At 30.1% G+C, this 17,698-nt stretch overlaps 1 protein-coding gene and 1 long non-coding RNA gene across 4 annotated transcripts in view; both read left to right on the top strand.

The window, feature by feature from the left end:
* LOC135265282 (uncharacterized) overlaps positions 1-17,698 on the top strand; it is a 362,501-nt gene that overhangs the window by 75,843 nt on the left and 268,960 nt on the right. The window lies entirely within an intron of this gene.
* Positions 3,249-16,154, top strand: hrg (hiiragi). 3 transcript variants are annotated; one of them, XM_008193104.3, is made up of 9 exons: positions 3,249-3,406; positions 3,564-3,921; positions 3,973-4,095; positions 4,149-4,404; positions 4,455-4,666; positions 7,788-8,085; positions 10,803-11,233; positions 15,326-15,525; positions 15,603-16,154. In XM_008193104.3, the coding sequence occupies exons 2-8, from the start codon at positions 3,577-3,579 to the stop codon at positions 15,476-15,478; spliced, it is 1,818 nt and encodes a 605-aa protein (XP_008191326.1). In that variant the 5' UTR covers positions 3,249-3,406; positions 3,564-3,576; the 3' UTR covers positions 15,479-15,525; positions 15,603-16,154. The 3 variants fall into 3 exon arrangements, with proteins under 3 accessions (XP_008191326.1, XP_008191324.1, XP_015833880.1); XM_008193102.3 differs by having other exon boundaries at positions 15,592-16,154; XM_015978394.2 differs by lacking the exon at positions 3,249-3,406 and having other exon boundaries at positions 3,564-3,664; positions 3,718-3,921; positions 15,592-16,154.

Raw genomic sequence — 17,698 nt, 5'->3', positions numbered from 1 at the left:
ATTTTCTATCAGACTTTAACAGTTTTTTAAATTAAAAAAAATAAAATTCATTAAAAAAATCACAAATTGTAGATGTGCCAATACTGGGCATTATTTCCTAGGAAACCATTTCAAAAATAATTTATTTCTATTGTTGATCAAATTCTATTGCGATCACGACTGTTAGACAACGTTGCCACATATAATTTATTTAAAATTTGTTATTTATCAATAACTTTATTACAATGGATTTTTTTACTTTTTACCTTTATATGTAAGTAATTCTCTGCCACCCACACTCCACTGAGTTGGTGCGCCGGTTTTTGGGCAAAAGTATGAAACGAAGCATTTTGTGCCTAAACTATGTGCCTTACGAAAAAAACAATTAGTACATCGTCAAGTACTTTAAAAATGTGATTATTTTTTAAGAATAAAATTTTTCAAAATTTCTTTTAGTTTTCGAGTTATTAATTTTTTTTCCAAATGGCACCCCCCACGGCGATTTTTTTTTTGAAAAAAACATGCTCTAGAACTCACTTCTAATCAAAAGTTCTTGCTTCTAATAATAGTGGTTCTCAGAAAGTAAATTATTAAAGTTGCATTCCGAGTTCGTTGCGAAGGTTTTTCGAACTTTTTCGAGCCAAAGTGGTTGTATCCATGGACGCTTATATTTGCGAAAAATTTGACGAATCAAATTACTCGAATAAAAGCATCGATGGAGACCACCTGTTCGGTCAAATTCGGAAAACCGTCGTAACGAGCTCGGAACGCAAGTTGAATATTATTTTAAAAAACCACTGGTCCAAAAACGAAATTATTGAATTAGAAGTAATTTCTATAGCATAATCTTTTCAAAAAAAAAATGCCGTGATAGGGTGCCATTTGGAAAAAACTTTTTTGAATAACTCGAAAGCTAAAAAGAATTTCAAAAAAATATTTTTGAAAAATGATCTTAATTACATCTTTAAAGTAGTTGATGATGTACTAATTAGTTTTTTCCTAAGGAACATATTTTGGGCACAAAACGCTTGCTATAAGTAGTAATCGAAATTGCAAAATGTGTTTCTTTCCCGAATTCACACACATGTGGTCCGTAACGACGTTCTGTCGAGGTCACTTTTAACACCCCCTTAGAGCGTAACGAATGCTGTTTTATGTTTTCCAAGAAAATAACCTGAAACTCAATATTTTGGTCACTGATTGTGACAAATTGGCTGTTTACATTTTACAGATGTTCCGAGCGTTTAGAGGACATAATACGTGTTTTGTTGCAATACGTTGTGCATGTTTTGAAAAATGTAAGCAACAATTTTTAACTATTTTTTTTATTCGGATTTATAACATGAAAACGAAGTCATTCACACCGGGTGATTCACATTAGAAACTCTTTAACTTCGAATATAGCTAGAGGTATTAAAATTTTATATACGACCCAAGTCTACCATTTTGAGTACAACTAACTTATTTTAAAAATGACTAAGCTTTCGGAACTACAAAATATTGGCGCCAAGTTTGAAATTTTAAATAGTAATTCACCCTTTTAAGCTGAGTAAAATTTACCCAAGTTGTTGGTACTTATCTGTTATAGTTTTTGGCATATGTCATTTTTTTTGTAAAAATTTTCATTTGCAAGGATTTATTTAAGATATCACAGCGGTTGAACTTTGCATTGCGATAAGTGAATAATTTTGTTTTGCATTCGATAACCCAAGGTTTGTAGTCTTCCAGAATTTTCAAAATTGTCATCTGTCAAAATTCATGGCTACTATGATTTTTTCAAAATGGTTATCAAAAAAAATGCTGTAACTCAATTAATGGAATGACCGAATTTTCTTAACGGCAATCAAAAGAACAACGATATTTGTGGTGACTTTTAACAATACTCCAAAGGGACGTCCTCTACCTATCTTTAACAGTGTTTGAAAAAATTAACAAAAAATGGATTTTACTTCCTAATTTTGAAAGTTATTCAAGTAGACCTTGCAAAATGGTCAACAATTGTCAAACTTCAATATTTTATTTAGTTTTTTAGCTGGTTTATTATCGAATAAACGGTAAAACAATAATATTTAATTATGTTTTTTTATAACATAGTGAATTGTGTAAAGTAACTCAGTCAGTCAGCCATCGAATTTTGAACTTCTTGAATGATAATGGTGAACAAATCGAACATTTCTTTTAATTGATAACACAATTTTAATCATATTTTTCGAATGTTTACTTGATTAAAAATGAAAATAATGAGCTAAAATGAAGTTTTTTGCGATTATTTCAAAAATTGTGGAGATAGATGTAGAAGATGTTAATATAAGTCTGCATAAAAATTGATGTTTTTTTGAATGCCATTGAAAAAACAGGGTCATTCCATTTGAAAAAACTGTTTTATAATCATTTTTAATCACTTTCAAAAAATCATAGTAGCCTTGCAATTTGATAGTTGACAATCCTGGAGATTTGAGAAGACCATTCAAATACAAAAAGAATTTTTCACTTATTGTAAAGGACTCTTAAGCTGTGATATTTTAAATGAATAATTTTTTGTATAAAAGAGGCGAATTCAAAAATGCAATAAAAATAAACAGTTACTATTTAAAATTTCAAAATTGACGCCAATTTCTCGTAGTTCTGGGAATTTAGCCATTTTGAATATAATTTATCTAAACTCAGAATGGTCGATTTGGATTGAATACAAACTCTTAAACCTCTAGCTACTCGTATATTAGAAGTTTAAAAGTTTATAAATTTTATGTGGGCCCTTAAAGAAGTAGCCTGTATAATTTTTCTTTTAAATAATGTTTCTATTAGCTATTTCAAAACTATGTAAACGCCAACGTCGCATTTTACCAAATTATTTTTTTTCAACAAGGTTGATAAAAATGTAAAATAGTTATTAATTATTAGATCTCTCATTGAAACTACAAATTACATCATCTGTTGTTTTTTTGAAGTGCATAAATAATTTATAACAGTTGTGATAACTATTACTTTTGAGAGAAAAAGAGACATTGGCGTTTTTATGGTTTTGAAACAGCTAAGAGTGGCCTCGTATTAGAAGTGTATGAAATATTCTGTATTTAAAATCTAAATTTTCTTGTTTATAAAAATTACCAATGCTATCCAATATTTAAATCTTCTTAAACACGACAATAATTTATGTTTTGTTAAGAAGAAACAGTCTGGTATGAAAAATGTGTCACGTTGCAAAATTCAAATCTGGCTAGGGAATTTCGTCGCGCGCGCGCGCCACGTTGGTATTGTTTGTTACTACAACTGTCAGTCATTTTGTGCAAAATTTGTGATGAGTGTCAGTGTGATAGTGTAGAAAACACGTTATCATTATTTTTATAATGTTTTTTTCACCGATTTAAACCCAAATACTATAATTTGTTACTAATTTCTTAGTGTTAGTGTTCCTATTTAAGATTTAGTAAGTCTGTTTTTCCAATAACCAACACTTACGACTTGTTTTGAGCGAGACGATTAGGCTAAGTTTTTGTTTTGGTTTGTAGATAATCTAGAATGATTCAACTCGCGTTGTTATTCAATTTTTGCACGATTCTGACCGTGGTTTCTTGAAATTCCAGGTATAAAGTAAGAATGTGGTCATCTCAACCTGTTAATAATGGTACTCAAAACAATAAAGAAAATGTTACACAAAAAAATGACACTAAAATACCTACCCTGGGTATGACCTCAGCTATATCCACAGCTCCCCCTAAACCATCTGATCTTTTAAAGACCCAGGAATTAGAAGAAGCGCTAAAACCATTCGGTGTTTTCGAAAGCGAACAAGAGCTGAACCATCGAATGGTTATTTTAGGTAAATTGTACTCTTTAGTTAAGCAGTGGATCAAAGATGTATCAATCTCGAAAAACATGCCAGAATCTGTGGCTGAAAATGTGGGCGGGAAAATATACACCTTTGGCAGTTATAGATTAGGGGTAAATGATTTTTTTTTGCATTTTAAATAAAATTATTTGTGAAATATTCAGGTTCATAACAGGGGAGCTGACATTGACGCACTTTGTGTAGCACCAAGACATATTTCTAGAAACGATTTTTTTGGTTCGTTTTACGAATTGCTTAAAAAACAACCAGAAGTCACTGATTTAAGGGTACAGTGTTGTTTTTGTTTTTTTGTTTCACTTTTGTATTAATGCGATTGCAGGCCGTTGAAGAAGCCTTTGTTCCAGTAATTAAAATGAATTTTGATGGCATAGAGATAGATATGTTGTTCGCTAGATTACTGCTTAAAGAAATCCCGGACTCGATGGACCTCCGGGACGATCTTCTGTTGAAGAACTTGGACCAGAAATGTGTTCGAAGCTTGAACGGTTGCAGAGTAACCGACGAAATTCTGCGTCTCGTCCCCAATGTAGATAATTTTAGATTAGCGCTTAGGGCGATTAAATTATGGGCCAAAAGTATGTTTTCTTTTTGCGTTTTTTTTTTCGTTTAATTGGTTTGTTTGTAGGACATGGGATTTATAGTAACGCTTTGGGATATCTTGGTGGCGTTTCGTGGGCGATGCTCGTGGCGCGAACTTGTCAATTGTATCCAAATGCAGCTCCTGCGACTCTAGTTCATAAATTTTTTCTTGTCTTTTCTCAGTGGAAATGGCCTCAGCCAGTATTACTCAAGCAGCCTTCAAATGTCAATCTTGGGTTTGCCGTGTGGGATCCACGGGTGAGAATCTGAAGTTTGGTTGAATTTTTCCTATTTTTTTTAACTGTGTCAAGATCACAATTTTTCTATTTTTATTTGTTATACACTGTTCCGTGTCTTGATCACAGTTTTGTCTAGTTTTAGAGTCTTAAACAATAAAAAATAGGTAATCTAGGCACGATGTTTTGGGTTAAGAGTGAATAATGGATATGGGTTGTTGTTTTTTTTAACACCTAAAACGATAATACTAAAGCATAAGTTGTTTGCAGTGAGAAATATTTCATGCCATTTTCTCAATGAACTTAAAAAAAATTAATTTATTTATTTATGAAAAAACTTGGCATTCAAATCTTACGAAAAACATTGGTAGAACATAATATATAAACATAAATCAAAACAAGAACATTATTGTTTTTGTTTAAAAGATGTACAAAAAAACTAAAAAACAATGTTTTTTTAATAACAAGATATTTTTTTGTTTACAGGTTAGTACACGTATTCTGAAATTTATAAAAGTTTTGGGAGTGGTTAATTTTACAAAGTTATTCTGTAATGCTGTACTGTTATGTTGAAACACTGCTGTGATTTTAAGTAAAAAAAATATAAGACATACAAGTAAAGAGAGGTTATTTTATTTTTAAAGTTTTCGTAAAATTATAGGCGTCTTCGCATGAGTGTCAATTTTTTTTTATTGAAACAAAACGTGTTTTAAATTAAATTAAATTTATATAATATAGTTGTATTCATATTATATATTTATGTATATAAATTTAATTAAATTTTTAATTTAAATTTAAAACACGTTGATATGGAAAACGTGTTTTAAAATAGTTATGTTTATGTTTATATTTTTTTTATATTTATATCTTATGTTGGAACTTTGTTTATTTATTTTTTTTTGTCATTTATTATTTTATGATTTTTTGTAAAAAGATTAATTTTATACTTTTTTAATACGTAATTTCTCCTTTTTCACTATTTTCTGTGTATTTACCTTAGAAAGAAGAAATTGTTGAAATTCCCTTCTGTTCAAGTGATTTAGGAGGTTTTCCAGCAATCAAATCAATTCTTTCATACCGTTTTGTCAAAATTAAGACGAAAAAGATCTGTGATCTATCGAAAATGGCATCATTTTGTTTTTTCTTTTTGAGTGATTAAAATCCACAAACGCAATTATTTTCAAAATTTCGTCTAGAAAAAGCTGATCCATTAATACGAGTTTAATTAAATCTGGTAGTGCCATTACTTTTCCGTTTTTTTTGGATGTTTTAGCATTTCTTCAGTTATAAATCCATTTTTTTGGTATTTTGACAAAATTACAAAATTTTAAAAATGCAAGTCATTAAATTTAATTGTGAAAAGTTTCAATACTTAATGAATTCCTAATATTTTGGACATTATGTGAAACAGTTCGTATAGTAGTATTTTATCGGTATTTCTCATAAATTGATAAAATTAAAAAGTACGTGTTTTTGTTCCAAAAAGCAATTATTTTGCAAAGTTTTATAAAAAATAAATCAAAAGTGCATGAATTCAAATCTATATTATTATAACTTATTTTATTTCTTCCTAACACTCAGTAAGCTTTTTTACTGAATTAATAAATTAAATTACTAAATTGCATTGAATAAGCGTAGTAGTTTTGCTTTGTTTTTACTTTAAAATTCCTTTTAAGGTAGTATTTGCTAATCCGGATTATTTGATAATTCGGATCGCCTTGGTTTTAATTGTTTTGGATTTTCGCGACACCACTGACTTTTTTCGAACGGTTTGGCAAGTTTTTCAGCCAGAAATGCAGTGATTTGTAAGCAAAATAAATGAGTTTTTATTATTTTTGTTCGTTTTACAATGTTCTCCAGTTAGACGCGCAATTATTTTGCGAAATTTACCAAGTTATAGAAAGGGTTATTATTATTATTGTGTTTATTCTTGGACACGCAAGCATGTTATTTTCTTAAACTGAGGTTATTTTCTTAAACTGAGCCACCAAATCACAGAATTTTAGTTCAAAATATTTTTTAGACAGAAATTTTATTAGAAATAAACCAATAGATTTTTTCGATAAACAATGCCGAAAGCTCTCTAAATCTGTGCTTTATTGTTATTTTATTTTATCTACGTCTTAGCAAGTCTCAAAGTTTATAGCGCATATATTTTGCAAAATTTTATCAAAAATACTTTAAAATTTTGTAAAAAAATATTGTAATTTTTTATTTTTGAGTTTGCAACACATTTGTTTTGAGATTAACATTTTGCTGAGATTTGGATAGAGCAACAAAAAAATTCGAAATTAATTCAAAAATGACATATTTTGTATTGTATTTTTTACAGGCAGAAACATAATAATTTCTGAAATTTCATCAAAAATCATTGAGAAATCACCAAATTAGATTTAAAAGGCAATTTTTTTTCTTTTTGAGCCTAAATGCACAACACTGCAAGATAAAAAATGTGTTTTATTGCGAAATTTTATTTAAGTGTTCGTGAAATTATTGAATTATGTTCAAGAGTGATTTTTTGTGTTTTTACTATATTCCATTCAGTTGAATTTTTTAGAGAAAATTTGTGAAAGGTTAATCTAAAAATCGCCAAATTAAGTGCAAAGTGTCGGTATCTCTCTGTTTTTTGGGTGTTTAAGCAAATTTTTGAGATAAAAACTCAACTTTTTGCAAGATGTTCTTAACGGGTGCGTTGAATTATTGCGAAAGTAGTTATTTTTTCTTTTTAACGTCTTTTAGTAGTTTTTTATACAGAAATTGAAACATTCCCTCAAAAATAAACATGTAAATCGCTAGATTGGATTAAAAAAATCCTTTTTTTTGAGTAGTAAAGGATGACGTACGATGTTTTTTTGAATCTATTCCGAATTTTGAATGTAAGTTTCCGTATTTTTATCAAAAATATGCCGAGAAATCGCCAAACTGTGTGGGAAATGTTGTTATTCTTGCCTTTGCCGAGCATATTTTGGGCTAAAAGCTTGATTTCTTGGGAAAATTTCGCTGAATAAAAACTTTTTTTGCAATGTCGAAATAATACCCAAAAACATCGTGAATGGATTGTAGAGTTGTAGATGGTACGAAAAATGTAACAAAAAACGTTGGGCTTTTATTTGTTATTACAAATATTTTGTGTATTCGAATAGGTAAATATTCAAGACAGATATCATTTGATGCCAATCATAACCCCAGCCTACCCACAACAAAACTCGACATTCAATGTATCAGGATCGACGCGACAGATAATAATGGAGGAATTTAAATTGGGTCTACAACTTACGGACGATATAATGTTGAGCAAACAAACGTGGGATAAACTTTTCGAACCACCGTTATTTTTTATGAAGTATAAGCATTTTATTGTTTTATTAGTTAGTGCTGAATCGCCTGAAGATCATTTGGAATGGTGTGGTTTAGTGGAGAGTAAATTCCGATTGCTTATAGGTACGTGCACTTATTTACGTATTGTTTATTGTAAGTAATCTGAGAGGCACTTTGTAAACACCTAACAAGGAAAATAAGATAAAAAGTATTGAATATCTTTATTGTTTTTTATATCAGTACAAAACTGATGTCAGCAGCATTAAATCTCAGATTTCAATCCTTAACTGTTTTTTTTTCATTTTAATTTAATTAATCAATTAAAATGATTATTAATTAATTAAATATTTCTGTTCGAAATGTTATTATTTATCTCTTTAGTTTAATTATTTAGTATAATCAGCGTTTTCATACAAGTTAAACAAGTATTAAGGCCTACCCTAATTATAAATTCAAATGATCGCACAGTATTAACTGTGGCTGTGGGTCTGGTAATAACTTTATCTTACACATCATTATGTACATACTTATTAAGTTTCCGCTAACTTGCATCAGTGATTTTTGTTTTTTGAGTAAAACGGGTGCTCAGGGGTGCGTAATCGGTCTATAACTTTTTTATTATTTGAAATATTGCCATGCCGTTTTCACTATCCGATAGATCGACTTAAAATCCACAAACTAAAAATATTTATATTTATTATACACGGTGGTAAATCAATTTTTTTTTTTAAATGGGAAACCCTATATATTTTTGCATAATTGGTTTCTGCGCAAAAAATAATGTAACTTTATATAAACTATTATGGATCTATGTTTTTTTGTTTTGGAATTATTCAACTTTTGCTTATAAAAAGGACCAATTTTTGAAAAATCACTGCGATGTCGCCTATGAATATTTTCCGAAAAATTTGCGACAGAAAAATTCAGAATACCCTGTAGTTTTAGCAGTAGTCAACTTTTTCTTGTAACATGCAGATAATGTACAGGGTGTGCCAAAACGCAAAAAGTTGAATAACTCTTTTTTTTTTTCAAATGTAACAGCATGTATTTCTTTACACGTATCGATAGCATTTTTCATAAGCTTTTTAATGATATGCGGTTTGTATAGCAAATTTGAAATATTTCTTAGTGTTGAAATAGCTATTTACACTCGAATGCGGTAAGTCACATTTTACAGCGCGACAACTTTGTTTGAGGCACGAGCCTGAAAGGCGAGTGCCTTATTAGTTGAAGCGCTGTAAAATGACTTAACGCATGAGATTTGTATAAAACTTTTTGGCCGACAAGCTTTATATTGATATTTATATTGAGGTTAACGTTGACTTACCCACGAACATACGAATTAAATTTCATAAATTTTATGACTGAACGAAGCTTAAATATCCTAGCAAGGCTCACATACCATGTTACAGACATTTTATCCAAATATTTTAATAATACGCCGAATGATAAACTTGTGTAAAATTTCGAATTGGTTTGGTTGAATCAATGACATTTGTGGTTCCCAAACGTATGTATAGGTGGCGCTGTTCCGGGGGGATTTATATTTTCACTAATTAAATATACACCATGGTCGATTGAATTAAATAATTATAGGTAACAAGTATTTCGTTATACGAACTTAATTATGGTAAGCACGGTTTGTATCTTAAACATGTCTAATCGTCCAGTGTTTTGTGGTTACTTTACCTAATTGTTTGCTACCAGTTTACAGCATCGTGTTTAAAGGTCAAGTTACCTTTTATGAATGGGCAACTGTCATTCACGTTTTACAGTACTGGAGGCCAAAAAAAATTCAAACAAAGTTGTCGCGCTGTAAAATGTGACTTACCGCATTCGAGTGTAAATAGCTATTTTTCTTCTTTTATTTTTTTATTATTAATTCTTGATGAGCAGAAATCATTTATGTATCAAGTAATAATTAGATTACTAATGTAATTAGTCACATTAGTACATAAAAAAATAAATTACCATTTAGCTTACCAGATTGTAGATAATAATAATAATAAAATCATTTTTTTGAAAAATCTCCAAAAATATTTTAAATTTGCTATGCAAACCCTATACCGTTAGAAAGCTTATGAAAAGTCCTATCGACACATGAAAAAAATACAGGGTGTTCAATTTGAAAAAAATGAGTTATTAAATTTTTTTCGTTTTGGTACACTCTGTATATTATCTGCGTGCTTTAACTAAAAGTCGTCTGTTTGCTAAAACTACAAGGTATTCTGAATTTTTTTGTTGCAAATTTGCCGGAAACTATTAATAGGCGACTTTGCAGTGATTTTTCAAAAATTGGTCTTTTTTATAAGGGAAAGTTGAATAGTTTCAAAACGAAAAAGATATACCCATAATAATTTACATAAAGTTACATTATTTTTTTGTGTAGATTCCAGTTATGCGAAAATATATAGATGTTCCATTTAAAAAGAAAATAACTTTGGTTCACTACCCAGTATATAACACCCTGTGCATAATAAAAATATTTTTAGTTTGCAGATTTTAAGTCATTGTAGAGGATAATAAAAACAGCATAGCAATATTTTAATTACTTAAAAAGTTACACACTCCTGGGTCACGCTGTATGTCCGAACATTTTGTATTAGAGATTTAGTTGTAACGGCTCGTAAAAACATAAAGTTTGCAATAATTTCTATAAACTTTTTTGTTTGTATATTTTAATGTGTTTGATTTCTCTTGTATCCTAGAATACGTTTTCTTCGAAAAGAAATTAAAAAAAACTACATAATAAATAATAAATAATAATAAATTTTAATATTTGCAGTAAATGAAATAGTTGTTTGTATAACTTATTTGTCCATTTTCTGTTATTTTTTAAGGAACATTGGAGAGGAATCAGCACATTACACTGGCACACATAAACCCGGAAAGTTTCAGTCTCTTGGAATCGCAACGCGAATCAAATACGCATTGCTCCATGTGGTTCATAGGTTTAGAATTTGCGAAATCAGAAAATCTAAACGTAAACCTTACATTCGACATTCAACAATTCACCGAAACTGTCCAAAATCACGCTTTAAACATCAGTATGCTCAAAGAGGGCATGAAACTTGAAGCGCGTCATGTCAAAAGAAAACAACTCTACCAGTATCTATCGCCCAGTTTATTGAAACGCGAACGCAAAACGAGCATCACCGTCAAATCGCAGTCCAATGGAACGGACAGCAAAAAGCGCCTCTCAGACCCCGGAAACAGCGACAGCGATAATCCCAATAAGAAAATTCGATTATCTGAGGAAATGCATTCGACGGTGAGTGCAGTGATAACGCTTTCATTTTTATGAATAATACATAATAATAATAATAATAATAATAATAATAATAATTTATTTGTGTTGTAACTAATTACAATGTAATTAGTTACAATAAGAATAAAAAAATACAACAACAAAATTAAAATTTTCCACAAGCTGCTCCTACCACAAATTGGACCAAAAGCCAGCAAAGCTGATCAAGGTTTTGGTTTTGGTTATCTATTTAGTATTCAAAAATAAACGCAATTTATTTTTCTTTTTGGCTATTTTATTATCAATATCATCTCGTGGTGAAAATAGTAAACGCATATATCTTTCATGTGTTGATAAATCGAAATTAGAATTAATCGAAGAACGGTTTTCGGTCAAAAAGTTTTGTACAGGGTGGTGCAGTTTCGATGTTCAAATTGGGAATCTCCGAATATAAGTGGTTTCAAGAAAAACAAGTGACACATTTTTTTAAGAAATAATTGTGGTTAAAATTGCATCCCCCTATTGTCTTTTGTTATTGACTTTCAAAAGTTCACATTTTAGCGAAATCTTAAAAAAATAAAGCCGGTTCACTTTTATAAAAACCACGTCCTAGTTAAGTTCTTTATATTTGGTCTGTGTAAGTCGGTCTTTAAACGAGCGCTATTGTTTTTAGTAATTTCTAGTGAGAAATTTGTCAAAATTGACAGTGTCCACAAATATAGGTTAGAAGCTTTGAAAGTTTTTAAAATCTGTTAATTATTCACTTAAATTAAATCTGTAGGTTATAAAACTGGTCAAAAACAGGGTGTCAAGACTAATACTTTGTTTTAATAAAAATTTCTATTGCGCGTGGAGGGAGAAAAATTTCCCCGTCCTTGGTATTGCGTTAAAATTTTTCGAACTTGAAATTTTGAGCACTGGTAGGTGAAAAACGTTTAGCAGGAGTTAGATAAAAGGCAGGTATGGTAGATAGAAAAAGGAAAATGGAAAATTACCGAGAAAACATTTTTTACTGTTGTCTCCAATATTTTTTTCAAAGCGCCTAAGCAAAGTTGCTCGGTTTTTGCGTGGCATTTTATAATGGCCTGTTTTACATCAACATTTAGCGTTGCTTGCTTCTTTATAGACTTTTGGCTGCTTATTTTTAAAATTTCAGTTTGAAATTATGATTCTCCTTACTGCGCTTGTGCCAAGTGTCAAATTTTGACAATGAATTAGTACTGCCAATCGGTACACTAAAAAAACCAGACACGGCGTACCAACCTAACAACTTCACATCTGGTTGGTATCCATGTACAGACTGATCCAGAAATACTGAGTCTGTTGGCAACACTGGACTTAAATTTTTAAGGATACCAATGGAGTACTCTTCCAGTTAACAACAATTTAACATTCTTGTGGGGTTGTACGTCAAATAATTGTCAAGAGAAATCGAATTCGGTTACAGTGTTGCAAATTACGAGCACAAATACTTTCAAATGTGTTGCCAACAGACTCAGTATATCTGGATCAGTCTGTATATTTAAAAAATTACAACTTTATGTTGTTACAGTTAAACGTATCTCAAAAAATCATTGGCAACAATATTAAATTTTATATTATGAGTCATTGATATAAGCGAGCTCGATTGCACCTACACTGTGAAAGATATCGAAATGACTCAAATGGCACTGCAAATAGAAAGTCAAAGTGCACGTCCTAAAGTTATTTTGCCCTATACAGGGTGTTTCATTTCTACAGTGCAGCCTTTAACATAGTTTTTTTAAATGGTACCCCTTGTATAAATTGAACATATTTAAATTTGCAGTCTTTTAGACTTTATAAATGAATTTTTGCAATTTACTTTAATCATTCAGAAGTTATTCAATTTTTTTAAATAGCACGCCCTGTATTTTATTACTAAGTATTATTCAGCGTCTTATTTTACATCTTTTTTACCTCTTTTTTTCCAAAAGATGATAGTTAATGAGATGATACGGTTTTTCTGAAAAATGCACACAAAATCTCTTGGATACTAATGTAGCGTGTTATGAAAAAATGGCACTTACAGTACGTCACGTTTTGGTTTTCTTTTGAAAATAAATTTTTCGCGTAACATGGATACCAACAAATCTCGTCGAGATATAAATTTTAATAAAATTTTGACAAGAAATTATTAAATAAAAATGATCGAAATCTACAATGAAGAAATAAGGAAATAAAAAAATGAGGTATGACCAATCTACAGTGATAACATATTACTTGCAATTACAAAACTGTTTAAAATGACGGCTTTTTTAAGCAATAAAGTAATACATTGGTCAGTTCTTTTTAAAAATTCACCGCTTCTAATGTGGCATGATAAATTCTACGAAAAACTTTTATAATTTTTTTTGCATATTTTCTCTGGTAGTGCCGTCGATTTTTTTTTTTCATTTTTATTTAATGATTTCTTATCAAAATGAAAGTTTATATCTCGGTGAGATTTGTATGCATTTTACATGAAAAATTCATTTTCACAACAAAATCAAAACGTGACGTACAAAAAATGCCAGTCTGATGTTGTTATGTCTGAATTTATTGTTTTACATGACACACTACGTTGGTATTCAAGATATTTTATGTGTATTTTTCTGAAAAACGCAATTATCTCCTAAACTATCAACTTTTGAAAAAAATTAAGAGGTAAGCTGAGTGCTGAATAATATTCAGTAATAAATTACAGAGGGTGCTATTTGAAAAAATAAAGTTATGGTCTTTCAAAGTTTATCAAAATGAATTTTAAATATTTTTTAATAATTTACCTACAGAGGCATTTTACAATCGTCGGATAACATTATCCTGGGAATAAATTTTGAAAAATATATTGTAGCAATTGTAGCCATAGAAATTATAGTAGGAATAACTTATCTGGAGTTTATCTGACGACTGTAAAATTCACCCTAAGGGGGCTAAAAAGAGTAAAATTTTAGCCATTTTTCGCAGTGATTTACCGCCGTTTTAAGTAACAATATTGAAACTGATTTACAGGATACATTCCTTCGGGTTAAATGGGGAAAAGTTTTTTTTTAAATGCGGTCACTGCTATATTTAATTGAGAATATAAGTTTGAAAACTGAAAAAAAATCTAGTCCTCTTTGAAAATTATTTCCCATCAACAATAAGTATTGAAAGAGAAAATAAAATACTTTTGGCCATATAGTCGATTATTAGGAATAAAGAATTCATTATTGTGTCTTATTGTTGATGGGAAAGATTTTCAAAGAGTACTAGATTTTTAACAGATTTTTCTCAGTTCTCAGATTTTTTTTCTGAAAATAAAGCATTTTAAAAAACCTCCCATTCAGTCCACGTAGAAGAATAAGTAAGTAAGTAAGTATCCTGTAAATCAGTTTCAAAAATATTACTTAAAACGGCTGTAAAGCTGTAAAACTCATTTCATAAAACCTTGAAGCACTTACACTTTGAAATAACTCGTGGCTAACGCCCCTTATTTTTTAAATTAAAATCGTGCTTCAAGACTAGTTTTATGATTTTTTTTTAGTTTTTATTTCACTTGCTTTGTTGTCTGTCTGTCTGTTTCATATTTTTGGAGCCAAATTTGAAAGAATTCTCGTGAATTAAAATTTTGCATACTTACTTAGTTTACGTGACAATGCAATCCTATGTAGTTAAATACCCTCTAAATGGGTTAGGTTAAATGGGGTTTTGAAGTTTTAGGTTATGTTTACAAATGACTTTTCGATGTGTACATACCGTAACTTATACCAAACAAATGTCGCTATTTTTTTAATTCATTTATCTTGAACTATAAAGTATAGACACAGAAACATAGGTTAGGATGTTCTTTTAATGCTAATAGCTGTTTTCTATCACATACCACTAAACAAGTTTGCACAAATTAGCAAAATAATAGTGTTACAATAATACGGCGAAACAAAATCTAAGAGAAAAAGACGTTTAGAATAAGTAAAGACTAAAAAGCAATAAATAAAAAAAAATACAAAAAAAGGTTTTTTTTGTTTTGTTTTTTTAATATACTATTATAGCGTTGTTTTACTAAAGCTCTAACTTTCACTTTCAGCTTCACGCTGTAAAATTTACCTACCGCACGTATAATGTAAATAATTCTTTCAGTACGACGACAGTTCGAATAATTCAACAAGCTTGAATTGCAACGAGGACTCAAACAGCAACATTAGCCTAACGGAGGAAGCTCATAGCGTGTCACAAAGCGCCCCCTCACACACATCCAGTACGCCATCAACACAGGAAGCTGTCTGTACCTGATCCCCATAACGTGCATTAGCAGCAGCCATTGATTGTGTACATAAAACGTAAGATTTTTTCATTTTTTTCGTCATAAATCAATCGAACGAAGAAGAATAAAATGGGAATGTTAGTTTATTTTTAGGTCGAGCCACGTACTACGTAGACCACTCTCGATCACGTACGTATAAATAGTTAACAGAAATCAATGATGGTAAAATATTATCGCAAACGTGCAATGTTCGTATTTTAGCTTTTGTGTATGTGTGGTTAGCGTGAATGTGTTTTGCAATGTGTCTGTAAATAAATTGATAAATAAAAAAAAACACGGAAAAAAATTTACTTTATTCGTAGTTGGTTATTTTTTGCGGTAATATTTTACGCTGTTTTGTAACAAATGGTTTCGAAAAGAATTTTAAGCAGTTTTTATTTGTTTTATTTTTGATAACAGAAGCTCATATTTTGGCGGAACGTATTGTATTATTTTACATTAATATTAATTAATTGTAGAAGTGTTTCAGTTTAATTATTTTGTCGGTAAAATTATTGATTCTTTACCAAATTCTTTTATAAAATTAGGGGGTTTGTAATGCTGTTTAAAGTTCTTTCAAGGAGGATGTCTTAATTTAGGAATTACTGTTGCAAGTATGAAACCCGACATGTAAACAATAAAAAATAAAGAAGCATTTCCCCTCAAGCATGGTTTTATTTTTCTACCCTAATTTATTCCACCGTTCAGGTTTTTTAACTGACTTGATGACGTACTAATTATTTTTTTGTGAAATAATTAGTTTAGGCATAAAACTTTTGCCTAACTTAGTATACAGGGTGATTCTTCTAGGGCTTACATTAAAAGCTAGAGCTTTAAGATTTTGTATACGATCTAAATCGACCATTCTGAGTTCAACTAAATTATTTTCAAAATGGCTGAGCTTCCGGAACTACAAAAAATTGGCGCCAAGTTTGGAATTTTAAATAGTAACTATACATTTTTATTCTATATTTGATTTCACCTTCTCAAGCTGAGTAAAATAAACCCAAATTGTTGATACTTATCTGTCATACTTTTTGACATGTCAATTTTTTTTGTTGAAATTTTCATTTGCAAGGGAGTATCTAAGATACCACCTTGAACCCTTTGCGATAAGTGAATAATTTATTTGTATTCGTTAACCGAAAGTTTGAAGAGTTTTCTTGAATTTTCGAAATTGTCAATTGTCAAAAGTCATCGCTAGTGTGATTTTTTCAATATGATTTACAAAAAACTGCTATTCGGAAATAAAATTAACTAGACGCCCTCTGGTGATGACTTTTGAACTATGTCGAAAACAGTAAAGAAATTTTCGTAATGCCACATTTAACTGACATTTAATGAATTGTTCCACAATTTTGCGTGTATAGTGTTAATTACTTACAATAGAAAGAATTACTTTAAAAGTACGTGGTGGTAAATACTAGCGTTGACTTTGGTTCTGTGGTTTTTCATGGTATAATGTGTTTATTGTTGGAACTTGAAAGTGGATAAAAAGTGAAAAATATTTAAATTTTGATTACAAAGTATTATCAAACAGTTGTCTAATTAAAGATTATAAGTAATGGATCACAGCGAACACAAAGTTTGGCTCAAGAAACCAATAAATTAGTGAAGTGTTATGAATTTTAGGTTAGAATTTTCCAGTGAAATAATCATGAAATGCTGCGGTAAATCTACAAAACTACAATAAAGATTAACAACTGCTGATACATTTAAACGTAAATTATGCCAAAAGGTAGGCTTTTCAATGTCTTTGTAATAATTTTCCAATAAAGAAAGTGAACCAAACAGTCATTCGTTATTCGTGTTTTCCTCGTCATCTCTCATTTGTCAACATAAGTTTCTTGCATCAAAGATGCAATAATCATTCCGCATAGGCAATGTAATAATTGTGAAGCCCCAAAATTCGTACAACGCTCAAAATATCCGAATAAACATTTTCCCGCCATTTATGGTTACTGTTTTCGACCTAGCTCAGTGGCGCCCCCAACGGTAATTTTACTTCCGAATAACTCAGTTTTATCAAATGGAACGACTTTATTTTCTTAACAGCAATTGAAAGAATATCGTTATTTTTGGTGACTTGTATCAATACTTCCTATACCTATCTTTTACAGTTTTTGAAAAAAATCACAAAAAATCGATTTTACTTCGTAATTTTCATGGTTAATCAAGTAGACCTTGAAAACTGGTCAACAATTGTTAAA

The sequence above is a fragment of the Tribolium castaneum genome, chromosome 1 (genome assembly GCF_031307605.1).
Source record: "Tribolium castaneum strain GA2 chromosome 1, icTriCast1.1, whole genome shotgun sequence".
Taxonomy (NCBI): domain Eukaryota; kingdom Metazoa; phylum Arthropoda; class Insecta; order Coleoptera; family Tenebrionidae; genus Tribolium; species Tribolium castaneum.
This window is presented reverse-complemented; position numbering and strand designations above follow the sequence as displayed.

Bases quoted from the DNA above. Each gene is read 5' to 3' on its own strand.
- hrg (XM_008193104.3), top strand. From the start codon at position 3,577: ATGTGGTCATCTCAACCTGTTAATAATGGTACTCAAAACAATAAAGAA. The intron at 4,405-4,454 runs GTATGTTTTCTT...GTTTGTTTGTAG, and splicing joins GATTAAATTATGGGCCAAAA to GACATGGGATTTATAGTAAC. The intron at 8,086-10,802 runs GTACGTGCACTT...TTATTTTTTAAG, and splicing joins TAAATTCCGATTGCTTATAG to GAACATTGGAGAGGAATCAG.